This window comes from Scomber scombrus, chromosome 19, assembly GCF_963691925.1.
Source record: "Scomber scombrus chromosome 19, fScoSco1.1, whole genome shotgun sequence".
NCBI lineage: Eukaryota > Metazoa > Chordata > Actinopteri > Scombriformes > Scombridae > Scomber > Scomber scombrus.
In genome coordinates, this window is record NC_084988.1 from 19393738 (window position 1) to 19419432 (window position 25695).

Consider the following 25695-nt stretch of genomic DNA (forward strand, 5'->3'; position numbering starts at 1 on the left):
ATAATTGTCAAACACAGGCACACACTATGCACATAATTTAATGTGGTAACAAAACATTGATGACATACAAGGCCATGGGGCAATTACGTCAATGAGCCATACACAAAGGCTCTGATATAAATAACCCCGCAATGCTGGAATGGATGTTTTTGTATGTGGCACAAAGGGAATTTTGTCCCAAAGACTGCATATTTCTGCTCATCATAAACCAAAGGCAAAACAAAAAAAACCTCCAAGAATAAACCCGCCTCCCGGATCACCTCATTGGTCTATCAGCGATTCCCGATTTGTCCGCGAAAGTTCTGATTGGTCGAACGTCTAGACGCCCCACTCACAGCGGCCCTCGCATCCTTTCGCTACCCTGTTTGTCTTTGGTGGAGGCGAGCTGAGCGACCGGACACAGCGTTACGTTAATGGCCCATCTTCGTATCCGTCAAACAGAGAGGCCTCGGCGGATAAGATTGGTTGGATATAAGGGCCGTCTGACAACTAAAACACAGCGCGGTTCGGGCTTTATTGAGCCTGCGCTAACAGAAAAAGAGGAGGTTCCCGAATAGAGTCCTTTATTTATTTCTTTGTTTCCAGTGTGGGGGGGATAATAACAGCGACATACACCACAGGCACTTCATTTATTATCTTTGTCCGTATACACAAGAAAACTGGATAAGATTACAGCGGTTACTCGAAGGCCCAAGCCAAGAGGAGGAGGATGAAGCGGCGCAATGCGGACTGCAGCAAACTCCGACGGCCGTTAAAACGGAACCGAATCACCGAGGGTATATACGGCAGGTAACTTACATGCACACTGGCGCCTCACCACAATAACGGGGACACTGAATGCACATGGCCTGAAAGCTGCACAACATGAAACTTTCCTGACGTTAACTATTTATGTCAGGGGACTGCCATGTTTTTGTTATACATTAGCAGGTAGCGTTTAAGCTAGCCGTAGCGCTAGGCCCCAAAACAGCCTGTATTTGAATCATGTCACAAGGTCTCTTTCACTCTTTCAGTGTCCTCGTATGAAAATGAGTTGTAGCGGATATTTGGATACTAATTAAACAACACGGACTACACTTTGCTCACGTCTGTTGTCAACCGCCAGCCGCGTTAAAATTAGCCGCTGTGCTTTTTAGCTAGGGTAACTTAAAGGGGCTAGCACCAGCAGCTTTGTCTGCTCGTTGCCAACTTCACCACATGCGCCTTATTTATTAAATAATGATACAGCTAATGTTAACCATCAGATGATAAGACAGCAGTGAGATTGTGTGGTGCTTCTGCTGCACAACTTGGAAGTTGATTGGTTGTCCTGACCAGACACACCTTACAGGTCTGACCTCTCTGACACTTCCCACATATCTGACACAACAAATGCTAAAGAGCACCAGTTACACATGTGGCATTTAGACCTACAGATGTGGAACAGTTCTTGAATTATTGAACAGGTGTCCCACCACAAAACTGTCATGTTTCCGAAGTCAAACAACAACAACCCTTGCTGTGCCACTTTCTGGGTCTCAGTTGTCTATCTAAAATCTGTCATCATATATATTTACTGACACGGATTGTAAAACAGGAAATATAGAATACACATCACAACAACGTCAAGTGTATGCACCACCTCCACAACCCAACATGTAGTCATGTTCAAATTTTCAAAGCATATAGTCATGTAAGAATATATCAAAGTGCATACAGAATGCTTACTCAACTCTTTTTCATGTATTTGTACGTGTACTGTATGTATGTCCGGTTGCATTTCATATCATAAACCACTTCTACTGATCGCAGTGCATTCATCTAATCTATCAAACAGCAGGAAAAAGCACCAGACTTGCTACACATCTAACATTAGATCCATCCCCCACACATTCAGAATGAAGCTGAATCTCTGATATACTAACATTATGATTTCACATCTACTGACTGTAGAGGGTGAAGAGAATGCTTGTCAACACCAGTCACATTGTCAATATGAAAAACAACACAGGTTATTGTGCTCTGAAACACCTTGTGTCAATAGTTGTTCTTTTTTTTATAGTACCTTCCTGTACCTGAAGTTCCTGGTGGTGTGGGCACTGGTGCTACTGGCAGACTTTGTGTTGGAGTTTAGGTTTGAGTACCTCTGGCCATTCTGGCTCTTCATCCGGAGTGTGTACGACTCCTTTAGATACCAGGGGCTGGTGAGTGTCTACATCTTGTCATTAAATATGCTTTCATAAACATAGAACATGAGTCTTAGAGATGGCTACGTCAACATTTTGTTTTCCGCTCTCATGACACTCATTGTGTGCTAGTCATTACATTTAGATGTGTACTTAAGCAAGTAACCAGGTTACTTGTGCTGAACTGTATTTCTTAAACGCCATGCAAATAAGAATGAGTTGACAATAGCTTGATAAGCTAAGACAGATTTTTGTTTGCGAAACACGACTTGTTGGCCAGCCTAAGGCACACCTGTGCAATATTCATGCTGTCTAATCAGCATCTTGATATGCAACACCTGTGAGGTGGGATGGATTATCTTGGCAGAGGAGAAGTCCTCACTAACACAGATTTAGACAGATTTGTGAATAATATTTGAGAGAAATAGGTCTTTTGTGTATATAGACAATGTTTTAGATCTTTAGTTCAGCTCATGAAAAATTGGAGCAAATACAAAAGTGTTGCGTTTATATTTTTCTTCAGTGTATATATTCAAAGTAATAATATCCAAAATCAGACTGGAACTGAAATTAAGCCTTTATTCTGTGTCACTCTATAGAACCTCTCTTATAATTGCACCACGACTCCAATAAGTCCAACCAAGAAATAAACAACTTGATGCTTATAGACTTAGAATAGATCAGCTTTTATTCATTCATGTATATCATACAGGGTCAGGGGAGAGACAGTTTGCTGACCAGCTGCAGATAAAACATGGATTAGACAGTAACAAACTTATTGCAGAGCTCTGATTTCTTGTCTTACCAGAATTCCCCCAATAAAATAATTTCTTGTTTGCATGTAAACATAATCAGTATTAAGTTCATTAGGAAGAGAAAAAGAGATTATGGAGTAAAAGAGTCAGAAACACAAGATGGTTACATGGATTCTTAGACAGGCATAATAAGAATAAACTTCACGAGAACCTGGGAAACAACATAGGACACATAAACAGGAGAGAGCTACCTATAAATATCAGAGGTAGACTGAAATGCATTATCCACTGTGTACCTGCAGCAACCATTAACAAATTCCAGCTTTCAGCCAGTTTTATGTCACTTCAGTTGAGAACTATCAAACTCTAAAAAATAACAAGACATGATGTACAAACCACAGATATGATCAGGCTTGCAGGTCATCAGTCTGCCTGTTATAATTCATGGTATATAGTGTCTAAATGTTGTATGCTAGTGTTAATCTGTCATAGATTTAGGTTCTGCTTTGATGTCGAACAGCTTGTTGTTTATTGAAAACTGCTGTGTAGGTGTGCGTGTATTTGTTTGTGTCACAGACATGCAAAAAGAGAGAAGTGAAAATGTAACATTGGTGTAACTATTCACGGTACAGTTTTCAGCCTTTGTATCAACCAGTTCCCATTTTTATTTAATCTCTTTTCAGGGAATGATTCAAATCAAGATTTGGTCTTAGTTTGAATTTTTATTAGCAGTCCTGTGGTGTTGACTTGCCTAGCTACAAACAACCTACATCTCTCCTGCCTGTTGCTGTTGTATCATGGCCTCCTCTCCTCTCCCCAACAGGCCTTCTCAGTATTTTTTGTGTGTGTGGCGTTTACCTCGGACATCATTTGCCTCCTCTTCATCCCTGTACAATGGCTGTTCTTCGCTGCCAGTACCTATGTGTGGGTGCAGTACGTCTGGCACACAGGTAAGGCTCTCCTCTGGTTAGGGTGTCTTGATATTTGTTCATTTAAATACTGCATACAAGAAATGAATAAATGCCGGCAATTAACTTGACTAATGATTTGCAAGAGACTCATAAATGGGGAAGAAAAGCAACCTCGAGGGTACGACCTTTGTATCTACATTAGTTTTGTTTAATCATCTAAACAAACGAAGGAAGGAAGAAGCTGCTGTGGCTCTCAGTCGTAGATCAAACTAATTCTAACATTTAAACTTGTAGCAGTTTGAGTTGTTGTTCTTCCACTTCATGCAACAGGGAATGGTGGGTGTGAAAAGTGTTGCACAATGCCGTGTGTTTGTATGTAATGTTATTTACAAATAGTAGGCCTGCTTCTTAGAATTTAGCATGGTGTGTAAGTGAGCCGCACGCTGCGGATTAGTTGTCAGTCTGATTTAGCGGTATCCTCCCTGTGTTGACCAAAGGCCAGGTGTCAGATTGAAATCCTAGTGCCAGTTGGGGGAGGGAGGAACATGGTATGGTCCCCAGTTCCTTTCTGAGCCATCAAACTTTACTCACCAGTGACATTCACATCCATTGGTCATGGGAGTATTAATATCTCTTAGCGCTCCATAGCACGCTGGTGAAAGCGTCAGACTTAATTACAGCCAAGAAGACAATGGGGTCGTGTTTGTGTCATGACCTCTGGCACCTGGTTCAGTAATGGTGCAGCATGGGGAGGTGACCGCAGAAGTTTACTGTTTGTGTGTGTCTGTATGAGAGAGACAGAGAGAGAGAGGGAAAGGGACAGATCTGTGTTAATCAAGTCTAATGATTCTGCCAACGTCTAAGAAATTAGTTTGGGACAGTCACATCATCTAGTGGGCACTTGGCCAAGATCAGCAGTGTTTGCCTAAAAGTAGGTCTTAGAAAAACAAGCTCATATACATTGTTTTAACACTTTGAAGACCTATAAGAACTGTGAATGCAGCATCTACTTATGATTCAGGCAGTATCATCCGAGACAGGAAGTAAACAATGAGGTTTAATGCTCGGTTTTTAACACCTTCGCCTTGCTTCGCTTCCTCAGAGAGAGGCGTCTGTCTGCCCACCGTGTCTCTGTGGATCCTCTTCGTGTACATAGAGGCAGCCATCAGATTCAAAGACCTGAAGAACTTCCACGTGGACCTGTGTCGTCCTTTTGCCGCACACTGGTGAGCCACTGTGTTCTGTGTTTACTAGAGGCGGTGGAACGCAGACCACGACGCGCCATGACTGAAGGGCACGTCTCGGTTTAGTGTCTGCTGCGAATGTGTCAGCGCCGCGTGGAGGAACGATGCAGACCAGAGGCAGAGTTATATGAATTATACTTCATCTTCAATGTCACATGATTGGTTACATTGTGGGCCGCATGCCTCTACTCATTTTCATGGTGAATCTGAGGAAATTCCCTTAAATATGTCTGCTGTGCAAGTAGGAAACATAAAACTGTGTCTCTCCTTTACTAAGATGCAAGAATTCTGTCACTTGTATTATGTTATGTTAGCTGTTGGCTTTCAGAAAATAGTGTTACAGTATTATTAGTAATGGTCTCTGTGTTTAAAAAAACAAGGATCTGAAGTTTCCTTTCAGTTCTCTCCAAACTCTATTATGAAGTGACATGATAAGCATTTTACTTACTTAACCTTTAAAGTATACATTCATATACTGCACAAGGCTAAGAGGAGTCCATAATTTGAATCTAAGACCCCTTGATCTGGATTTTGCTGTGTTAACTTATAATATGTTGTGTTTTTTGGGATGTTAAAGTGTCTCCTTTATTGAATCAGTACTTAGTGATTTTGATCTATAACCAAACAGTAAACTTATGAGTGTACGTCCTGTGTCCACCTCCGCAGCATTGGTTACCCAGTGGTCACGCTGGGCTTCGGCTTTAAGAGCTACGTAAGCTACAAGATGCGCCTCCGGAAGCAGAAGGAGGTGCAGAAAGAGAACGAGTTTTACATGCAGCTCCTGCAGCAGGCTCTGCCTCCAGAGCAACAGATGCTTCAGAGGCAAGAGCGAGAAGCAGAGGAAGGTAAGATTCATGCACACGAAGCACCTGGCTCAGGAAATCTGAGGCTCACATGCACTCTCTATTAGAACTGAACAATAAAGTCACATTATATTGTTAACTTGACAGGTAGAAGTCACAAAATAGAGATTTCTTTAAGTGTATGTGGTGTTATGTTGTTGCTCTCTATTAAACAAACAATGCTTATCACCATCTGTTTAGCTAGCTTGCTACTGTGAGTCAGTGGTGACACACTCATGGATCGGGTGGTTGAAAGATCTGTCAGTCCAGACTGTTGATGGAGACTGTTGATAGAGCAGCAAGTGACCGCATAGTACAGAGAAACACAGTGTTTGTGGTCTGGTGTAGCTCTGCTCCAACCGTGAGAAATTTTGAAGTGACGCTGTTATTTTGTGCAACTCGTGGTGTACATGAAGGCCTGATTAATACAGATTACTGTGCCTTTGAATTGTGTCTTAGTTTGTGTAAAGTTGGTTAAAATCCTAATCATCCACAGCTTTATTTTGTTCTTGATGGTTTTTCGTTGGACCTGTGTAGAAAGTTTCCAGGAGATTTCAGTCGTAATCATTCAATTTGATGATGGTGAAAAATACAGATCCTACAAACAAAACTTTTATCAAGTTCTTGTGCGTTTTGTCATGAATCTGTTTCGTCAAACAAGCCAACATGACTTGAGCAAACACTTTCTCTAGCCAAAGTCTGTGGTTGCAGGTGCACCTGGCTAATACTTTAAACAAACTATGCACACAATGATCATAAGGCTTGGTCATTGGGTGTGATTGATTGTGTGATTATGCAAACCTTTGAAAGCGGCTCTAATTTTCCTATACGTGGAAAAGTTGGTGGAAAATTGTGACTACACAACCAATATGAAAAAGATCACTTGAGACGCAACAAAGCAGGGTGGTCATGTTGTGCAGCTATCTGACCATTTCACACATTTCACTGCTCATACTGGTCACAGTCATTTTTCAAATAGGATGTGATAGAGAATCACACACTGGTCAATAAAAGTTTGAGGCCTATAGGAGATCTATAAGATTATATGTATTTCATGTGTATCTCTATTACTTCTCTCTCTGTTCGGACAGCAGCAGCAGCAGCAGCAGCTAAAGGAATATCTGAAGTGGACACACCTCCAGTGTCACAGAATGGCGCACCCGCCAATAAAAAGACATCGGCACCACTGCCGGAGCTAGAGTATAGAGAAAAAGGGAAAGATGGAAAAGGTGGTGGGGAGGCTAAAAAACAGCACAACAGCAACAGCATCCTGCCGTCATCAGTGGACTCTAAACTCCAGGAGATGGAGTATATGGAGAACCATATGAACAACAAGAGACTGACCACAGAGCTGGGCAGCACAGAGAACCTGTTGCTTAAAGAGGACAATAATTCCTCCTGCTCCTCCTCATCCTCCTCCTCCTCCAAAAACTACAAAAATGCTAGCAGCAATGCCGCGACACTCAACTCCTCGCCCCGCGGCCACAGCGCCACCAATGGCAGTGTGCCCTCCTCTAACTCATCCTCCTCCTCCATGGCGAAGAACGAGAAGAAGCACAAGTTAGCAGTGAAGGGGACATCAGGTGGCTCACACAGGGATCCCACAGACAACTGTATCCCCAACAACCAGCTGAGCAAGCCAGAAGCACTTGTTAGGTAAGAGACACGCACAGACATGTACATACTACGGATCGACTGATGGAGGAGTTTTGGGGCCAATACTGATATTGGGGAGTAAAAAATTGTGATATTGATATGTCGACCAATCTTACAGAATATAAAAAAAACACAGAACATAAAAACATTTACGTATATTAAACATGAATTAAGAAAATGGGTCAAATATACATAAAATGCTGCCCATATAGCTTTAAAAAAAAAAGTATTGGCACATATCGGACAACACATACGCCGTTACTGATATATCTGTGATGGGCCAAAATTACCAGCTGACCAATATATTGGCTGGGCTGGCTGAGTATGTTGCAGTTGTGGCATGCTCTATGTCAGTCATTCCTAACCTATGGGCCGCGGCCCCATGGTGGGCTGCGAAGGTATTGCAAGTGGCCCGTCAAATCATTTTCAAAATAGTATGATTTTTGTGGGGGGGGGGGGATAAAAAAAAATAAAAAGGTAATTATATAAAAATAAAATAATATATGAATAATGTTTGTTAAAACAAAATTACTTTTAAAATATATTAAAATGATTAAATTCTCTATGCCCTTGTGTTATTGTCTCTGTCTGTTCACTTGAGAGAAAACATAAAATTGTGCTGTGGTTCCTATAGGTTTAACATTACACTTCAACAAGTGCTCCCTGCACTGTGGCGCATCCTGCATGTTCCATATTTCTCATCAAAATATAAAAATGGTCTTAGAACGCATTATTTGGCCTCTGTATTGTTTATTGGGTCGGAGGTGGGCCGCGAACATTTTTTGAGATTTTCAAGTGGGCCCTGAGTTGGAAAAGGTTGGGAACCCCTGCTGTGTGTTTGTTTGGTTGTTCTTGCATCACTTGCTGCCATACTTTGGCTCTTTGGCTGGCTGCTGTTTATTTTATGATTCACTCATAAACTATGTTGTTCCTTTTTTTCCCCCATTGAGTGCACCAGTTAGTTTTTAACAGCTGGTGTACATAGACGACAAAAAATGTATCATGCTTTTACACAGGCTTCAAAAAATGGCCAAATCTTGCCCCAAATCTGCTGATCAACTTCTGACCTCCCCATTTAAGGCCATTCATGATGGAACAACTGCACGAAGCAAACCGTCAGTAATGGCCAAGTTTCATGATGGTGTGATTTAATTGAACTGGGGGTGTTGAAAATGTTGATTTAAGAAGAGATTTTGGTTTATTTTATGATTAATTTCTCAGGTGTAAAAACAGGTTTATTGTAGAGTTGATGGTGGCAGATAATTTGGCATAATGTGCAGTGTGTCATTTTCTTACAGCCTCCTTGATGCGTGTGTCTAATTTTGGTAGCGGTTTTACATTTTGCAATCTTAATTTTTGTCGCAGATTTTTTCTCTGTGACTCTCAGATGACAGATGATTTAAAAAAAGGCACACTTAAAACAAAATCTGTGGCATCAAATCAAAGTCTGTCTTAGAAATAATGCTTAAAGTTTGACTACAGCTGGTAATGTTTCCTTCCTCAGAGCAGAAACTATTAGAAACTGTTGTGAAGCTTCACTTTCAGCTCCTGTAAGAAATAATTACATCACCACACTCTCAGAAGCATAAATGTATAGTTAGGGCCCGAGCACTGACAAGTCAGTGAGGGACCTATTGTAATTGCCGGAATTATTAGGGCCCGAGCACTGACAAGTCAGTGAGGGACCTATTGCTTTTGCCAGGATTCTTATTATTATTAGGGCCCGAGCACTGACAAGTCAGTGAGGGACCTATTGCTTTTGCCAGGATTCTTATTATTATTATTCATTATTTTTCACGTTCTTATGCCGTGTCAAGAATCGCATTTTTGGCGGCTTGAACATAAATGAAAACTCATGAAATTCTGCACACACGTCGCAGTTGGTGAAAATTTATTTAATTTAATGTGATTGGACGCAAGCGTGGTAAGGGGACTCGCTAGCGCCCCCTAACGTCGGGTCATGTGACCACAAATCCTCTGGGATCGGCATGAAATTTAAATATGTTACAGCTCTCATCGGATCATTGGGAAATTAATTTTGTGGAATTTTTTTACCAAACAGGAAGTCGCCCACGCGGCGTGGCGTGCACCGATTTTCATTTTTCGAACAACGCTTTGAGGACTTTATGATGTTCACAGAATCATGAAACCTGCCACGTAGGTTTCAAATCATGAGCTCTTTCATCTGATATCACATTTGCCCAATATTTTGCCCCAACAGCTCAGTAGCGCCCCCTAATGCCTTTTCCCACTTAGCATGTACTGACAAGCTCTAAAACTCACCAAATTGGACACACTCATCAAGACTCACAAATATTATTTTTTGGTATAACCGCAACCTTTTAAGTGGCAAAATGACTCTACAGCGCCCCCTAGAACATTAAAAAATGAAGCCCCGCCTTCTACATGCACGTACATGAACGAAATTTAGGATTCATATATATCATGACCAGACGCACAAAAAAGCCTCTTGGACCCATACCCTAAGTCCAACAGGAAGTCGGCCATCTTGGATCACAGGTGCATTTTTTCCGCCATTTTCCCCATTTCCAGGCCTTGCACTTTAACGAACTCCTCCTGCAGTTTTGACTCCACAGACTTCAGATTGGCATTGTATCATCCTCAGACCTTGATGATGTAAACTTGACGACAGATTTTTCCTACGTTATACCAGGTGGGCGTGGCAGTCGTTTGTTTGTATAAACAAACAACTCCTTATAACTCCTCCATACATTGTCGGATGTTTATACATGCACTGCGTAAAATGTCACACCTGGTGACGCCGTTTCAATTTCAACATCATTGGGGGTGGATGTGGCAAGGGGTCTCCATAGCGCCCCCTAACAGCAGGTCATGTGACCACAAACTTTGTCTGATCTTCGTGAAATTTACAGGTCTCATAGCACTCATGGGTAAACCCTCAAATTAATTTTTTCACATTTTTCGCTCTAACAGGAAGTGAGTTATTGTGCATTTCCTGCGTCAATTTTCCGTTTTTCCCTCTGCGTTTAGAGGACTTTCCCATCTTCACAGAATCACCAAATTGCCCACATAGGTTCACACTCAGGCGCACTTTAATTTGAGACCATAACTGCCTCTGGGCGTGGCACAACAGCTCAATAGCGCCCCCTAATGCCTTTATCCATTTTGTACATTTTCACAAACTCCTACACTCACCAAATTGTACACATACCTCAACAGTCATACATATTGACTACTGACAAAGTTTGGGATTTTTAAGTGAGAAGATGACTCCACAGCGCCCCCTGGAAGATTTCAAAGTTTAAGCCCCGCCTTCCACATTGACATAGAGAAATGAAATTTACAAGGCCTATGTATTATGTCCAGACGCACAAAAAAGCCTCTTGGACCCATACCCTAAGTCCAACAGGAAGTCGGCCATCCAGTCTAAAATGTTCAATCTGGATGATTTTTATTATTATTATAGTTGTACGCCTTTTTGACAGCCTAAACATGCCCCAAAACTCACCAAAACTTGCAATCATGTCCGACTCGGAGAAAACTTTGATATTTTAAGGAGCGCGGAAATGTCCGACGCAAAAATTGATTAATAGCGCCCCCTAGAAAATTAAAAAAATCAAGCCCCTCGACTCAGATTGACGTAGACAAACAAAATTCGGGAAACACATGTATCATGTCCAGACGCACAAAAAAGCCTCTTGGACCCATATCCTAAGTCCAACAGGAAGTCGGCCATCCAGGCAAAAATGCTCAATATTGATGCTTTTTTGGCCCTTCACCCACATTCCTTTATGCTTAGAAGTCACTCAGACTCATTTGTGGTCTTAGACTGCCATCTAGTGGAGACATTAACCGCTGCACACAATGTTCAATTAAAGGCACAGGAGCAAAGACATCTACATGCCAGTTTTGACAGCCTTGCGACCGCCGCACGCACCGACGTGCACGTACGGCGTTACAGTTGGGGGGGTAAACGGGGGGGTGCGAGGGCCCTTCGACACTGCTTGCAGTTTTAATTAGGGCCCGAGCACTGACAAGTCAGTGAGGGACCTATTGCTTTTGCCAGGATTCTTATTATTATTATTATTATTATTATTATTATTCACGTTCTTATGCCGTGTCATGAATCGCATTTTTGGCGGCTTGAACATAAATGAAAACTCATGAAATTCTGCACACACGTCGCAGCTGGTGAAAATTTATTTAATTTAACGTGATTGGACGCAAGCGTGGTAAGGGGACTCGCTAGCGCCCCCTAACGTCGGGTCATGTGACCACAAATCCTCTCGGATCGGCATGAAATTTATATATGTTACAGCTCTCATCGGATCATTGGGAAATTAATTTTGTGGAATTTTTTTACCAAACAGGAAGTTGACCACGCGGCGTGGCGTGCACCGATTTTCACAATTTCGAACACCGCTTTGAGGACTTTATGATGTTCACAGAATCATGAAACCTGCCACGTAGGTTTCAAATCATGAGCTCTTTCATCTGATACCACATTTGCCCAATATTTTGGCCCAACAGCTCAGTAGCGCCCCCTAATGCCTTTTCCCACTTAGCATGTACTGACAAGCTCTAAAACTCACCAAATTGGACACACTTGTCAAGACTCACGAATATTATTTTTTGGTATAACCGCAACTTTTTAAGTGCCAAAATGACTCTACAGCGCCCCCTAGAACATTAAAAGTTGAAGCCCCGCCTTCTACATGCACGTACATGAACGAAATTTAGGAATCATATATATCATGACCAGACGCACAAAAAAGCCTCTTGGACCCATACCCTAAGTCCAACAGGAAGTCGGCCATCTTGGATCACAGGTGCATTTTTTCCGCCACAGGTGCATTTTTCCAGGCCTCGTACTTTAACGCACTCCTCCTGCAGTTTTGACTCCACAGACTTAAGATTCGCATTGTATCATCATCAGACCTTGATGATGTAAACTTGATGACAGATTTTTCCTACGTTATACCAGGTGGGCGTGGCTGTTGTTTGTTTGTATAAACAAACAACTCCTTATAACTCCTCCATACATTGTCGGATGTTAATACATGCACTGCGTAAAATGTCACACCTGGTAACGCCGTTTCAATTTCAACATCATTGGGGGTGGGTGTGGCAAGGGGTCTCCATAGCGCCCCCTAACAGCAGGTCATGTGACCAAAAACGTTGTCTGATCTTCGTGAAATTTACAGGACTCATAGCACTTATGGGTAAACCCCCAAATTAATTTTTTCAAATTTTTCGCTCAAACAGGAAGTGAGTTATTTTGCATTTCCTGCGTCAATTTACCATTTTTCCAACAGCGTTTAAAGGACTTTCCCGTCTTCACAGAATCACCAAATTGTACACATACGTCAACAGTCACACATATTGCCTACTGACAAAGTTTGGGATTTTTAAGTGAGAAAATGACTCCACAGCGCCCCCTGGAAGATTTCAAAGTTTAACCATTATATGAATACCTTATCCCCTTTCATTTCTGGTCTTGGTCTGCCATCTAGTGGAGACATTAACCCCCCTTCACACAATGTTCCATTGAAGCAGCAGGAGCAAAGACCTTTACATGGCTGCTGTCAATGCCCTGCGACTGCGACAAGCACTGACGTTCCTGCGTATGAAGACCTACCTGCGCGCCCTCCGACTGCGCCACAGTCCGACGTGCGTGGATGTGCGAGGGCCCTTCGACACTGCTTGCAGTTTTAATTATTATTATTATTATTATTATTATTATTCAAGTGCCGCGTAATGAATCGCATTTTTGGCGGCTTGAACATAAATGAAAACTCATGAAATTCTGCACACACGTCGCAGCTGGTGTAAATGTATTTAATTCAACGTGATTGGACGCAAGCTTGGTAAGGGGACTCGCTAGCGCCCCCTAACGTCTGGTCATGTGACCACAAATGTTCTCGGATCGGCATGAAATTTAATTATGTTACAGCTGTCATCGGATCATGCGGAAATTAATTTTGTGGAATTTTTTTACCAAACAGGAAGTTGTGCACGCGGCGTGGCGTGCACCGATTTTAATTTTTCGAACACCGCTTTGAGGACTTTATGATGTTCACAGAATCATGAAACCTGCCACGTAGGTTTCAAATCATGAGATCTTTCATCTGATACCACATTTGCCCAATATTTTGCCCCAACAGCTCAGTAGCGCCCCCTAATGCCTTTTCCCACTTAGCATGTACTGACAAGCTCTAAAACTCACCAAATTGGACACACTCATCAAGACTCACGAATATTATTTTTTGGTATGACCGCAACTTTTTAAGTGCCAAAATGACTCTACAGCGCCCCCTAGAACATTAAAAGTTGAAGCCCCGCCTTCTACATGCACGTACATGCACTAAATTTAGGATTCATATATATCATGACCAGACGCACAAAAAAGCCTCTTGGACCCATACCCTAAGTCCAACAGGAAGTCGGCCATCTTGGATCACAGGTGCATTTTTTCTGCCACAGGTGCATTTTTTCAGCCCTCGTACTTTAACGCACTCCTTCTGCAGTTTAGACTCCAGAGACTTCAGATTCGAACTGTATCATCCTCAGACCTTGATGATGTAAACTTGATGACAGATTTTACCTACGTTATACCAGGTGGGCGTGGCAGTCGTTTGTTTGTATAAACAAACAACTCCTTATAACTCCTCCATACATTGTCGGATGTTTATACATGCAGCGCGTGAAATGTCACACTTGGTGACGCCGTTTCAATTTCAACATCATTGGGGGTGGGTGTGGCAAGGGGTCTCCATAGCGCCCCCTAACAGCAGGTCATGTGACCACAAACTTTGTCTGATCTTCGTGAAATTTACAGGACTCATAGCACTCCTGGGTAAACCCCCAAATTATTTTTTTCAAAATTTTCGCTCTTACAGGAAGTGAGTTATTGTGCATTTCCTGCGTCAATTTTCCATTTTTCCCTCTGCCTTTAGAGGACTTTCCCGTCTTCACAGAATCACCAAATTGTACACATACGTCAACAGTCACACATATTGCCTACTGACAAAGTTTGGGATTTTTAAGTGAGAAAATGACTCCACAGCGCCCCCTGGAAGATTTCAAAGTTTAACCATTATATGAATACCTTATCCCCTTTCATTTCTGGTCTTGGTCTGCCATCTAGTGGAGACATTAACCCCCCTTCACACAATGTTCCATTGAAGCAGCAGGAGCAAAGACCTTTACATGGCTGCTGTCAATGCCCTGCGACTGCCACAAGCACTGACGTTCCTGCGTAAGAAGACCGCTACCTGCGCGCCCTCCGACTGCGCCACAGTCCGACGTGCGTGGATGCGCGAGGGCCCTTCGACACTGCTTGCAGTTTTAATTATTCATTATTTTTCACGTTCTTATGCCGTGTCAAGAATCGCATTTTTGGCGGCTTGAACATAAATGAAAACTCATGAAATTCTGCACACACGTCGCAGTTGGTGAAAATTTATTTAATTTAATGTGATTGGACGCAAGCGTGGTAAGGGGACTCGCTAGCGCCCCCTAACGTCGGGTCATGTGACCACAAATCCTCTCGGATCGGCATGAAATTTAAATATGTTACAGCTCTCATCGGATCATTGGGAAATTAATTTTGTGGAATTTTTTTACCAAACAGGAAGTCGCCCACGCGGCGTGGCGTGCACCGATTTTCATTTTTCGAACAACGCTTTGAGGACTTTATGATGTTCACAGAATCATGAAACCTGCCACGTAGGTTTCAAATCATGAGCTCTTTCATCTGATATCACATTTGCCCAATATTTTGCCCCAACAGCTCAGTAGCGCCCCCTAATGCCTTTTCCCACTTAGCATGTACTGACAAGCTCTAAAACTCACCAAATTGGACACACTCATCAAGACTCACAAATATTATTTTTTGGTATAACCGCAACCTTTTAAGTGGCAAAATGACTCTACAGCGCCCCCTAGAACATTAAAAAATGAAGCCCCGCCTTCTACATGCACGTACATGTACGAAATTTAGGATTCATATATATCATGACCAGACGCACAAAAAAGCCTCTTGGACCCATACCCTAAGTCCAACAGGAAGTCGGCCATCTTGGATCACAGGTGCATTTTTTCCGCCATTTTCCCCATTTCCAGGCCTTGCACTTTAACGAACTCCTCCTGCAGTTTTGACTCCACAGACTTCAGATTGGAACTATATCATCCTCAGACCTTGATGATGTAAACTTGACGACAGATTTTTCCTACGTTATACCAGGTGGGCGTGGCAGTCGTTTGTTTGTATAAACAAACAACTCCTTATAACTCCTCCATACATTGTCGGATGTTTATACATGCACTGCGTAAAATGTCACACCTGGTGACGCCGTTTCAATTTCAACATCATTGGGGATGGATGTGGCAAGGGGTCTCCATAGCGCCCCCTAACAGCAGGTCATGTGACCACAAACTTTGTCTGATCTTCGTGAAATTTACAGGTCTCATAGCACTCATGGGTAAACCCTCAAATTAATTTTTTCAAATTTTTCGCTCTAACAGGAAGTGAGTTATTGTGCATTTCCTGCGTCAATTTTCCGTTTTTCCCTCTGCGTTTAGAGGACTTTCCCATCTTCACAGAATCACCAAATTGCCCACATAGGTTCACACTCAGGCGCACTTTAATTTGAGACCATAACTGCCTCTGGGCGTGGCACAACAGCTCAATAGCGCCCCCTAATGCCTTTATCCATTTTGTACATTTTTCCAAACTCCTACACTCACCAAATTGTACACATACGTCAACAGTCACACATATTGACTACTGACAAAGTTTGGGATTTTTAAGTGAGAAGATGACTCCACAGCGCCCCCTGGAAGATTTCAAAGTTTAAGCCCCGCCTTCCACATTGACATAGAAAAATGAAATCGACAAGGCCTATGTATTATGTCCAGACGCACAAAAAAGCCTCTTGGACCCATACCCTAAATCCAACAGGAAGTCGGCCATCCAGGCTAAAATTTTCAATCTGGATAATTTTTATTATTATTATAGTTGTACGCCTTTTTGACAGCCTAAACATGCCCCAAAACTCACCAAAACTTGCAATCATGTCCGATCCGGAGAACACTTTGATATTTTAAGGAGCGCGGAAATGGCCGACGCAAAAATTGATTAATAGCGCCCCCTAGAAAATTTAAAAAATCAAGCCCCTCCACTCAGATTGACGTAAACAAACCAAATTCGGGAAACACATGTATAGTGTAAAGACGCACAAAAAAGCCTCTTGGAGCCATAGCCTAAGTCCAACAGGAAGTCGGCCATCCAGGCAAAAATGCTCAATCTTAATGATTTTTTGACCCTTCACCCACATTCCTTATTGCTTAGAAGTCACTCAGACTCATTTGTGGTCTTAGACTGCCATCTAGTGGAGACATTAACAGCTGCACACAATGTTCAATTAAAGGCACAGGAGCAAAGACATCTACATGCCAGTTTTGACAGCCCTGCGACCGCCGCACGCACCGACGTGCACGTACGGCGTTACAATTGGGGGGGTAAACGGGGGGGTGCGAGGGCCCTTCGACACTGCTTGCAGTTTTAATTATTAGGGCCCGAGCACTGACAAGTCAGTGAGGGACCTATTGCTTTTGCCAGGATTCTTATTATTATTATTATTATTATTATTATTATTATTCACGTTCTTATGCCGTGTCATGAATCGCATTTTTGGCGGCTTGAACATAAATGAAAACTCATGAAATTCTGCACACACGTCGCAGCTGGTGAAAATTTATTTAATTTAACGTGATTGGACGCAAGCGTGGTAAGGGGACTCGCTAGCGCCCCCTAACGTCGGGTCATGTGACCACAAATCCTCTCGGATCGGCATGAAATTTAAATATGTTACAGCTCTCATCGGATCATTGGGAAATTAATTTTGTGGAATTTTTTTACCAAACAGGAAGTTGACCACGCGGCGTGGCGTGCACCGATTTTCACAATTTCGAACAACGCTTTGAGGACTTTATGATGTTCACAGAATCATGAAACCTGCCACGTAGGTTTCAAATCATGAGCTCTTTCATCTGATACCACATTTGCCCAATATTTTGGCCCAACAGCTCAGTAGCGCCCCCTAATGCCTTTTCCCACTTAGCATGTACTGACAAGCTCTAAAACTCACCAAATTGGACACACTTGTCAAGACTCACGAATATTATTTTTTGGTATAACCGCAACTTTTTAAGTGCCAAAATGACTCTACAGCGCCCCCTAGAACATTAAAAGTTGAAGCCCCGCCTTCTACATGCACGTACATGAACGAAATTTAGGAATCATATATATCATGACCAGACGCACAAAAAAGCCTCTTGGACCCATACCCTAAGTCCAACAGGAAGTCGGCCATCTTGGATCACAGGTGCATTTTTTCCGCCACAGGTGCATTTTTCCAGGCCTCGTACTTTAACGCACTCCTCCTGCAGTTTTGACTCCACAGACTTAAGATTCGCATTGTATCATCATCAGACCTTGATGATGTAAACTTGACAACAGATTTTTCCTACGTTATACCAGGTGGGCGTGGCTGTTGTTTGTTTGTATAAACAAACAACTCCTTATAACTCCTCCATACATTGTCGGATGTTAATACATGCACTGCGTAAAATGTCACACCTGGTAACGCCGTTTCAATTTCAACATCATTGGGGGTGGGTGTGGCAAGGGGTCTCCATAGCGCCCCCTAACAGCAGGTCATGTGACCAAAAACGTTGTCTGATCTTCGTGAAATTTACAGGACTCATAGCACTTATGGGTAAACCCCCAAATTAATTTTTTCAAATTTTTCACTCAAACAGGAAGTGAGTTATTTTGCATTTCCTGCGTCAATTTACCATTTTTCCAACAGCGTTTAAAGGACTTTCCCGTCTTCACAGAATCACCAAATTGTACACATACGTCAACAGTCACACATATTGCCTACTGACAAAGTTTGGGATTTTTAAGTGAGAAAATGACTCCACAGCGCCCCCTGGAAGATTTCAAAGTTTAACCATTATATGAATACCTTATCCCCTTTCATTTCTGGTCTTGGTCTGCCATCTAGTGGAGACATTAACCCCCCTTCACACAATGTTCCATTGAAGCAGCAGGAGCAAAGACCTTTACATGGCTGCTGTCAATGCCCTGCGACTGCGACAAGCACTGACGTTCCTGCGTAAGAAGACCTCTACCTGCGCGCCCTCCGACTGCGCCACAGTCCGACGTGCGTGGATGCGCGAGGGCCCTTCGACACTGCTTGCAGTTTTAATTATTATTATTATTATTCAAGAGACGCATAATGAATTGCATTTTTCGTGGCCTGAACATGCATGAAAACTCATGAAATTCTGCACACACGTCGCAGCTGGTGTAAATTTATTTAATTCAACGTGATTGGACGCAAGCGTGGTAAGGGGACTCGCTAGCGCCCCCTAACGTCGGGTCATGTGTCCAAAAATACTCTCGGATCAGCATGAAATTTAAGTATGTTACAGCTGTCATCGGATCATGTAGATATTAATTTTGTGGAAGTTTTTTACCAAACAGGAAGTTGTGCACGCGGCGTGGCGTGCAGCGATTTTCATTTTTCGAATACCGCTTTGAGGACTTTATGATGTTCACAGAATCATGAAACCTACCACGTAGGTTTCAAATCATGAGCTCTTTCATCTGATACCACATTTGCCCAATATTTTGCCCCAACAGCTCAGTAGCGCCCCCTAATGCCTTTTCCCACCTAGGATGTACTGACAAGCTCTCAAACTCACCAAATTGGACACACTTGTCAAGACTCACGAATATTATTTTTTGGTATAACCGCAACCTTTTAAGTGGCAAAATGACTCTACAGCGCCCCCTAGAACATTAAAAGTTGAAGCCCCGCCTTCTACATGCACGTACATGAACGAAATTTAGGATTCATATATATCATGACCAGACGCACAAAAAAGCCTCTTGGACCCATACCCTAAGTCCAACAGGAAGTCGGCCATCTTGGATCACAGGTGAATTTTTGCCGCCATTTTCCCCATTTCCAGCCCTCGTACTATAACGCACTCCTCCTGCAGTTTTAACTGCAGTGACTTCAGATTAGAACTGTATCATCCTCAGACCTTGATGATGTAAACTTGATAACAGATTTTCCCTACGTTATACCAGGTGGGCGTGGCAGTCGTTTGTTTGTATAAACAAACAACTCCTTATAACTCCTCAATACTTTGTCGGATGTTTATACATGCACTGCGTAAAATGTCACACCTGTTCAAGCCGTTTCAATTTCAACATCATTGGGGGTGGATGTGGCAAGGGGTCTCCATAGCGCCCCCTAACAGCAGGTCATGTGACCACAAACTTTGTCTGATCTTCGTGTAATTTACAGGACTCATAGCACTCCTGGGTAAACCCCCAAATTATTTTTTTCAAAATTTTCGCTCTTACAGGAAGTGAGTTATTGTGCATTTCCTGCGTCAATTTTCCATTTTTCCCTCTGCCTTTAGAGGACTTTCCCGTCTTCACAGAATCACCAAATTGTACACATACGTCAACAGTCACACATATTGCCTACTGACAAAGTTTGGGATTTTTAAGTGAGAAAATGACTCCACAGCGCCCCCTGGAAGATTTCAAAGTTTAACCATTATATGAATACCTTATCCCCTTTCATTTCTGGTCTTGGTGTGCCATCTAGTGGAGACATTAACCCCCCTTCACACAATGTTCCATTGAAGCAGCAGGAGCAAAGACCTTTACATGGCTGCTGTCAATGCCCTGCGACTGCGACAAGCACTGACGTTCCTGCGTAAGAAGACCTCTACCTGCGCGCCCTCCGACTGCGCCACAGTCCGACGTGCGTGGATGCGCGAGGGCCCTTCGACACTGCTTGCAGTTTTAATTTTCTTTGTTACTCTGATTTTAAAAACTTAAGTTCATCTTTATTTTGTTTTAAATCCTTTATAAATGAATGTGAACATGCTTTAGCTTGGCTGCAGTAATAATTCAGTCATTGCTTTGCTGAAGAAGTTGTTTGCTACTGTGGTCTGACTGAGCATGTGCATAATCTACAATTTGACTTTCAGGCCACAACATCTGGAATTGTGTATTTCTAATTATATACACCTAACTGTTTTTACTGTCATGTATGTAGCATGTCATGGCATCTCTCTGTTCTTGCCCACCTGGGATAGATTGGAGCAGGACGTTAAGAAGTTGAAGGCGGACCTGCAGGCCAGCCGGCAGGTGGAGCAGGACTTGCGCAGCCAGATCGGCTCGCTGGGCACTGCTGAGCGCTCCGTACGCACCGAGCTGAGCCAACTGCGCCAGGAGAACGAACTGCTGCAGAACAAGTGAGTGGATCCACTATCCAGCAGTTTTGAGAAAGGTCAGGCAAGTGAACTATTTGGGTCAAGATCATTACAAGCTTAGGGGTACTGGGGGTGCTGTTGTTTATATGTCAGTATAAACAAACACTGTCAGGAAAAGAGCAGAAAAATCAACACATCAACACTTACTGCAACACAGCTTTACATTTCTATATGTTATTTCAGGAAATGTTTGCTACGAAAGTCTTAGACATTGTTGCAGATTTATCAATCTGTCCACACTTCTATTTTCAAAAAGAAAAGCACCATTAGGAAAGACAGATTCTTCCACCTCTTTATTTCTTGATCTCTAACACGCTGTATTCTGTGTTATGTCCACGTGTGCGCTTGAAGGCTTCATAATGCTGTGCAAGCAAAGCAAAAGGACAAACAGGCAGTTGGCCAACTGGAGAAGAGGCTCAAAGCCGAGCAGGAGGCCCGTGCCATCGCCGAGAAACAGCTCGCAGACGAAAAGAAGCGCAAGAAGCTGGAGGAGGCCACAGCAGCCAGAGCAGTAGCACTTGCAGCAGCATCCAGGTACGATAACATCTTGAATCAAGTTGACCAGAACGGATTGTTACACTCCTGATTCATTGTTTTTTCTTATTTTAGCTTTTAAAAGTGTGTGTGTTAATGATTTGTTGTTGCCATCAAAGTAAATAGACTGTATTTTGTTTGTCAGAGGGGAGTGCACAGACACGCTGCGGCGGCGGATAACTGAATTAGAAACAGAGTGTAAGAAATTAACAATGGACAATAAGCTCAAGGAGGACCAGATCCGAGAGCTTGACTTGAAAGTTCAGGTAAGGGTTGTGAATTAATTCAAAAGATTTGGGTGCAGCAGGGGAGTTACAGTGTATGCTCATCAGATTTTTGTGTTCAGAATGTATGATTTGTTTAATAGAGTCATGAAAGTTTTGATTCCTAAAATGTGGATCTACTTCAGTGTCTGGTACATTGTCCGTTCTGCATGTGTCAGTGGTTACAAAGAGCTTTGACAGTAGGGTGAAATCGATGTGTAAAATTATCGGTAGTGCTCCAAAGTGTGTCCTGGCTTCATGTAAGAAAAATGTGAAACAGATAAATATAACCATGATTCATTTACTGTGGTGTTCAAGTTGGGTGAAAAGAGTGTAAAATCTGTAAATATTCAACTTGAATGGCAGCAGGTAGGGATATATATTTAATAGTTCTTTTCCTCAACTATTTTTACTGTTGTAACTCTCAAAATACCTCCATAATTTTTGGCATATGACTGCAAAAGTTACATTTTCTTGTCCTTTCCTATTAAAAAAGTTAGACAAAAATCACAATCCGATGTTAACAAAAAAATGAATGTCTAAAATTTAGCAGCCAGCAACAGGTTGCTGCACAGTACTGTATATGCAAATACAAAGAAGAGCCGGTCAGTATTACATTGAGAGATTTGTGTTGGTTAACATCACTGCATCACAGCTATGTAGTGGGATTTGTGTTGACTTGTTAATGCAGTGAAGCAAACTCAAATTCAACTTTAATTTACATCCTAAGTCTTGATTTATCTCAGGGTTTACTCCTCACGCTCTGCTGAATGAATCTACCTCACATCTGTTTATGGAAGTTGTTTAGCATCTGTCGGGGGGGAAAATGGAAATATCAGCCAATATTTATGTGAGACGGCGTTCGCACTGCTCACCAAGCCATTTACAAAAGTTGAAATTGTGCCAAAGCATTCAGTCACAGGGCTGACCCTGACTGTATATCTCTCTCTTCCTCCTCCTCCCTCGTCTTTTAAGGAGCTTCATAAATACAAGGAGAATGAAAAAGACACAGAGGTGCTGATGTCAGCGCTGTCAGCCATGCAGGACAAGACCCAGCACCTGGAGAACAGCCTGAGCGCAGACACCAGGATCAAACTGGATCTGTTCTCTGCGCTGGGAGATGCCAAGAGACAACTGGAGATTGCACAAGGTCAGGATTGAGAATACAGACCTTCAAAGTTCCCTTTTTTCTTTCTTTCTTTCTTTCGACTGACATGTTGCTGTCCATCTGTTTTTCAGGTCAGATCCTTCAGAAGGACCAGGAGATAAAAGACCTGAAGCAGAAGATAGCCGAAGTGATGGCCGTCATGCCTAGCATTTCCTACACAGCCGACACCAGCAGCATGAACCCCGTGGCCCCCCACTACTCTTCCAAGTTCATGGACACCAATCCCTCCGGCCTAGACCCCAACGCCTCCGTTTACCAGCCACTGAAAAAGTGAACGCTTTCGTCCCATCCCTCCCATCTCCACCCTCCTCCCCAAATCATTTTTACACCCCACCCACCACCACCTGCAGGCCCACCACCTTCCAATCTGCTCGGCATGTCTGCGGCTGAGAACGTTGTTTTTTTTCTTGGGTTTTTTCGTTTTCTCCTCGCCAGGTCAGAAGGATGTTGTATCGTGTGACTGTATTTGTTGTAGTTAAAACAAAAGACAAAAAAAAAAAAAAAAAAAACTTAAACGGACATCACATGTCAACTAGGAAGTCCCCAGTTTTTTTTTCTTTTTTTTTTTCTCATAAGTGTCTAGTGAAACCTCACAGATTCGGGTATGTATCTTCATCTCTAGGGTGTTGCTCTACATTTTTCCCACCAACACTGCAACTACCTGCATCCAGTCACCTGCTCTTTGGTCCTGGGGAATAACTGCTTTATTGTTTAGGTTGATTTTTTTTTTCCCCTCCTAAAAATTTTTGAAAAACAAGAGTTCTCCTTTATCTCATACAGCCTGACTTGGATCCCAATTTATTGGACGGATTGTTTTTTTTTCTCCCGAGATAGCGTGTCAACTTCTGTACAACCAGAGGAATGTAGTGCGAAGTTAGCACAGACTCTCTCGCCCCTTGTATTTAATTTATTCTTTTAATCCACAATCAGACGCCAAATTAACCCCTGCTCTTAAGCTTGCGTCTTTTATTTTAAAAATGTGGTCATGTGGTTCTATTCGTTTTGCTCTCGAAGCGTCAAGTGTTTATTTCAACAAGCTGGAAGCGCTGATTACAACAAGTTGGGGGGAAAAGTTCTTTTGATGTAAGCAGAAGCAGACCTTTTAAATAAGTCAGCTGAGTAAATGAAACCCAGGCAGCAGCAGCAGCAGTAGTGAAAACAGCAGTTTGCCACCACCACCACCCTCACTTAATTTTCTGAAAGAGCTTTTGAGTTGAATGACTGCAGTAAAAAAAAAGAAGAAGCCTGTGTCAAAGTGTACAGCTCTTCTTCTGCGTAGTCTCTCATTGGTCGTCATGATCACAGTGCCTTGAGTTGAGGACATAGAGCGAGTTTGATAATGAGATACGACCCAACCCTTCTGAATGAGCTGCGAAGCATCTGGCTAAGCTTGAAAGGACAAGAATTTGACCCCACCCTGCGTAGTGGAACAAAGTTTTGCCCTCGGATGCTGATTTGGCTTTCGGACTCCCTACTGATGTCCAGTCCGGTGGGGAAGATGAAGCACTTGAGGGCAGCTTTTGTCCATTTTATACTTGTCACATTTAACAGATACACAGGACAGCACCAAATCCAATTGCCAATAGTCAGTATGTGGAGATGATGTTAACCACCGCAGAGTCTACTACACACAGGTTTTCCGGCTCATCACATGTCTGCTCATCTCTACCGCTGTTAAAATCCAAATACCCTCAGTTTAGCTGCTGCCACCTTTTTTTTTTCTTCTCTTCTGAGTTCAAAGTTGCACTGTAGGAAACAGATGCTGTTTTTTGAAAAGGGAAACAAAATGTAAAGATGGAACTGTGCAATGTAAACAAGACAAATCTTTGGAATGCTAACTCTTTAATATTGCATTGAAAATAATTGTATTTAATTGATCCTCCAGTTTCAGTTCACGTGCCAAGAAACAGAGCGCTTGTTTCTCCGAGATGTGATCAAGAATGTACCGCAGATACGTTTGGCCGACAAGTTCGTCAGATATCCGGTTGATTATCACTTTTAATGGAAGTTTGTGTTAAGCAGGAAGAGAAAGTGGTCACCTGTTTGAAGTAGACTGAGCAGTTAAAAAGTAAGGGACTAGAATAATCCAGTTTCTTTTTGTGAATGTTACAGTATTTGCAACTGTCGGGCAAGTGGCTGTTTAAAAAAAAAAAAAAAGTTTTCTTTATTCCTGTTTCTGGTGTTATCGTTATTTTCCTGCAGGGAGGAAAAATCGCTTGAGTCCGATGTGGTTCTACCATCATCTGAAATGGTCATTGTTGTGCGTGTGGTTTTCACCTTCTGTATATGGAGAAGCTTTTTTTTTTTTTTTGTTGCTCGATTGCTGTCATTGGCTCCTGGGGGGGACGAATGTTGTGTAAATTACAGTTCAGCCACTTGTTTGGTCAACGGATTGTTGAAAGTATAGAAAAGTGTTTGTTTTTTTTGTTTGTTTTTTTGTTTTGTTTTGTTTTCTATGCCCACAGTCACTGCTCTGTTTCTCCCCAGGTCTGACCTTGGCTGCGCTCTCGCTCTGTGAGGTTTACAAGAAATAAACATTATTTTCTTGCAAATTGACTTTCAGTTTTTTTTTTGCTGTGACTTTGACCATTTCTACAGAAGTTTCAAAGCAACTTGTCAGCTTTGATTAGCATGCATTTAACTTTTTGCTGCAAACATTCTGAAAAAACTTTTTTTTTTTTTTAGTGACCGAGCTCTCATGCAATAAAATGTAACAGTATTTTTAAAAAATATAAGGGAGGTAAGAAGAAGAGAATGAGCTCTATTATAAAATGTAAAATGTGCAAAACCTAATATAAATTTAGCCA

General features: G+C 42.3%; 1 protein-coding gene across 3 annotated transcripts; it reads left to right on the forward strand.

Annotated features, from left to right (window-relative positions):
• The first annotated feature begins 385 nt into the window (after positions 1-385).
• Positions 386-25427, forward strand: maco1b (macoilin 1b). 3 transcript variants are annotated; one of them, XM_062440305.1, is made up of 11 exons: positions 386-789; positions 2042-2183; positions 3744-3870; positions 4934-5057; positions 5742-5920; positions 7009-7573; positions 20747-20905; positions 21275-21457; positions 21603-21723; positions 22696-22870; positions 22960-25427. In XM_062440305.1, exons 1-11 carry the CDS (start codon positions 710-712, stop codon positions 23160-23162), a joined length of 2058 nt encoding a protein of 685 aa, XP_062296289.1. In that variant the 5' UTR covers positions 386-709; the 3' UTR covers positions 23163-25427. The 3 variants fall into 3 exon arrangements, with proteins under 3 accessions (XP_062296289.1, XP_062296290.1, XP_062296291.1); XM_062440306.1 differs by having other exon boundaries at positions 7012-7573; XM_062440307.1 differs by having other exon boundaries at positions 7015-7573.
• Positions 25428-25695: the final 268 nt, after the last annotated feature.

Bases quoted from the DNA above. Each gene is read 5' to 3' on its own strand.
- maco1b (XM_062440305.1), top strand. From the start codon at position 710: ATGAAGCGGCGCAATGCGGACTGCAGCAAACTCCGACGGCCGTTAAAA. The intron at 2,184-3,743 runs GTGAGTGTCTAC...TCTCCCCAACAG, and splicing joins CCTTTAGATACCAGGGGCTG to GCCTTCTCAGTATTTTTTGT. The intron at 3,871-4,933 runs GTAAGGCTCTCC...TCGCTTCCTCAG, and splicing joins GCAGTACGTCTGGCACACAG to AGAGAGGCGTCTGTCTGCCC.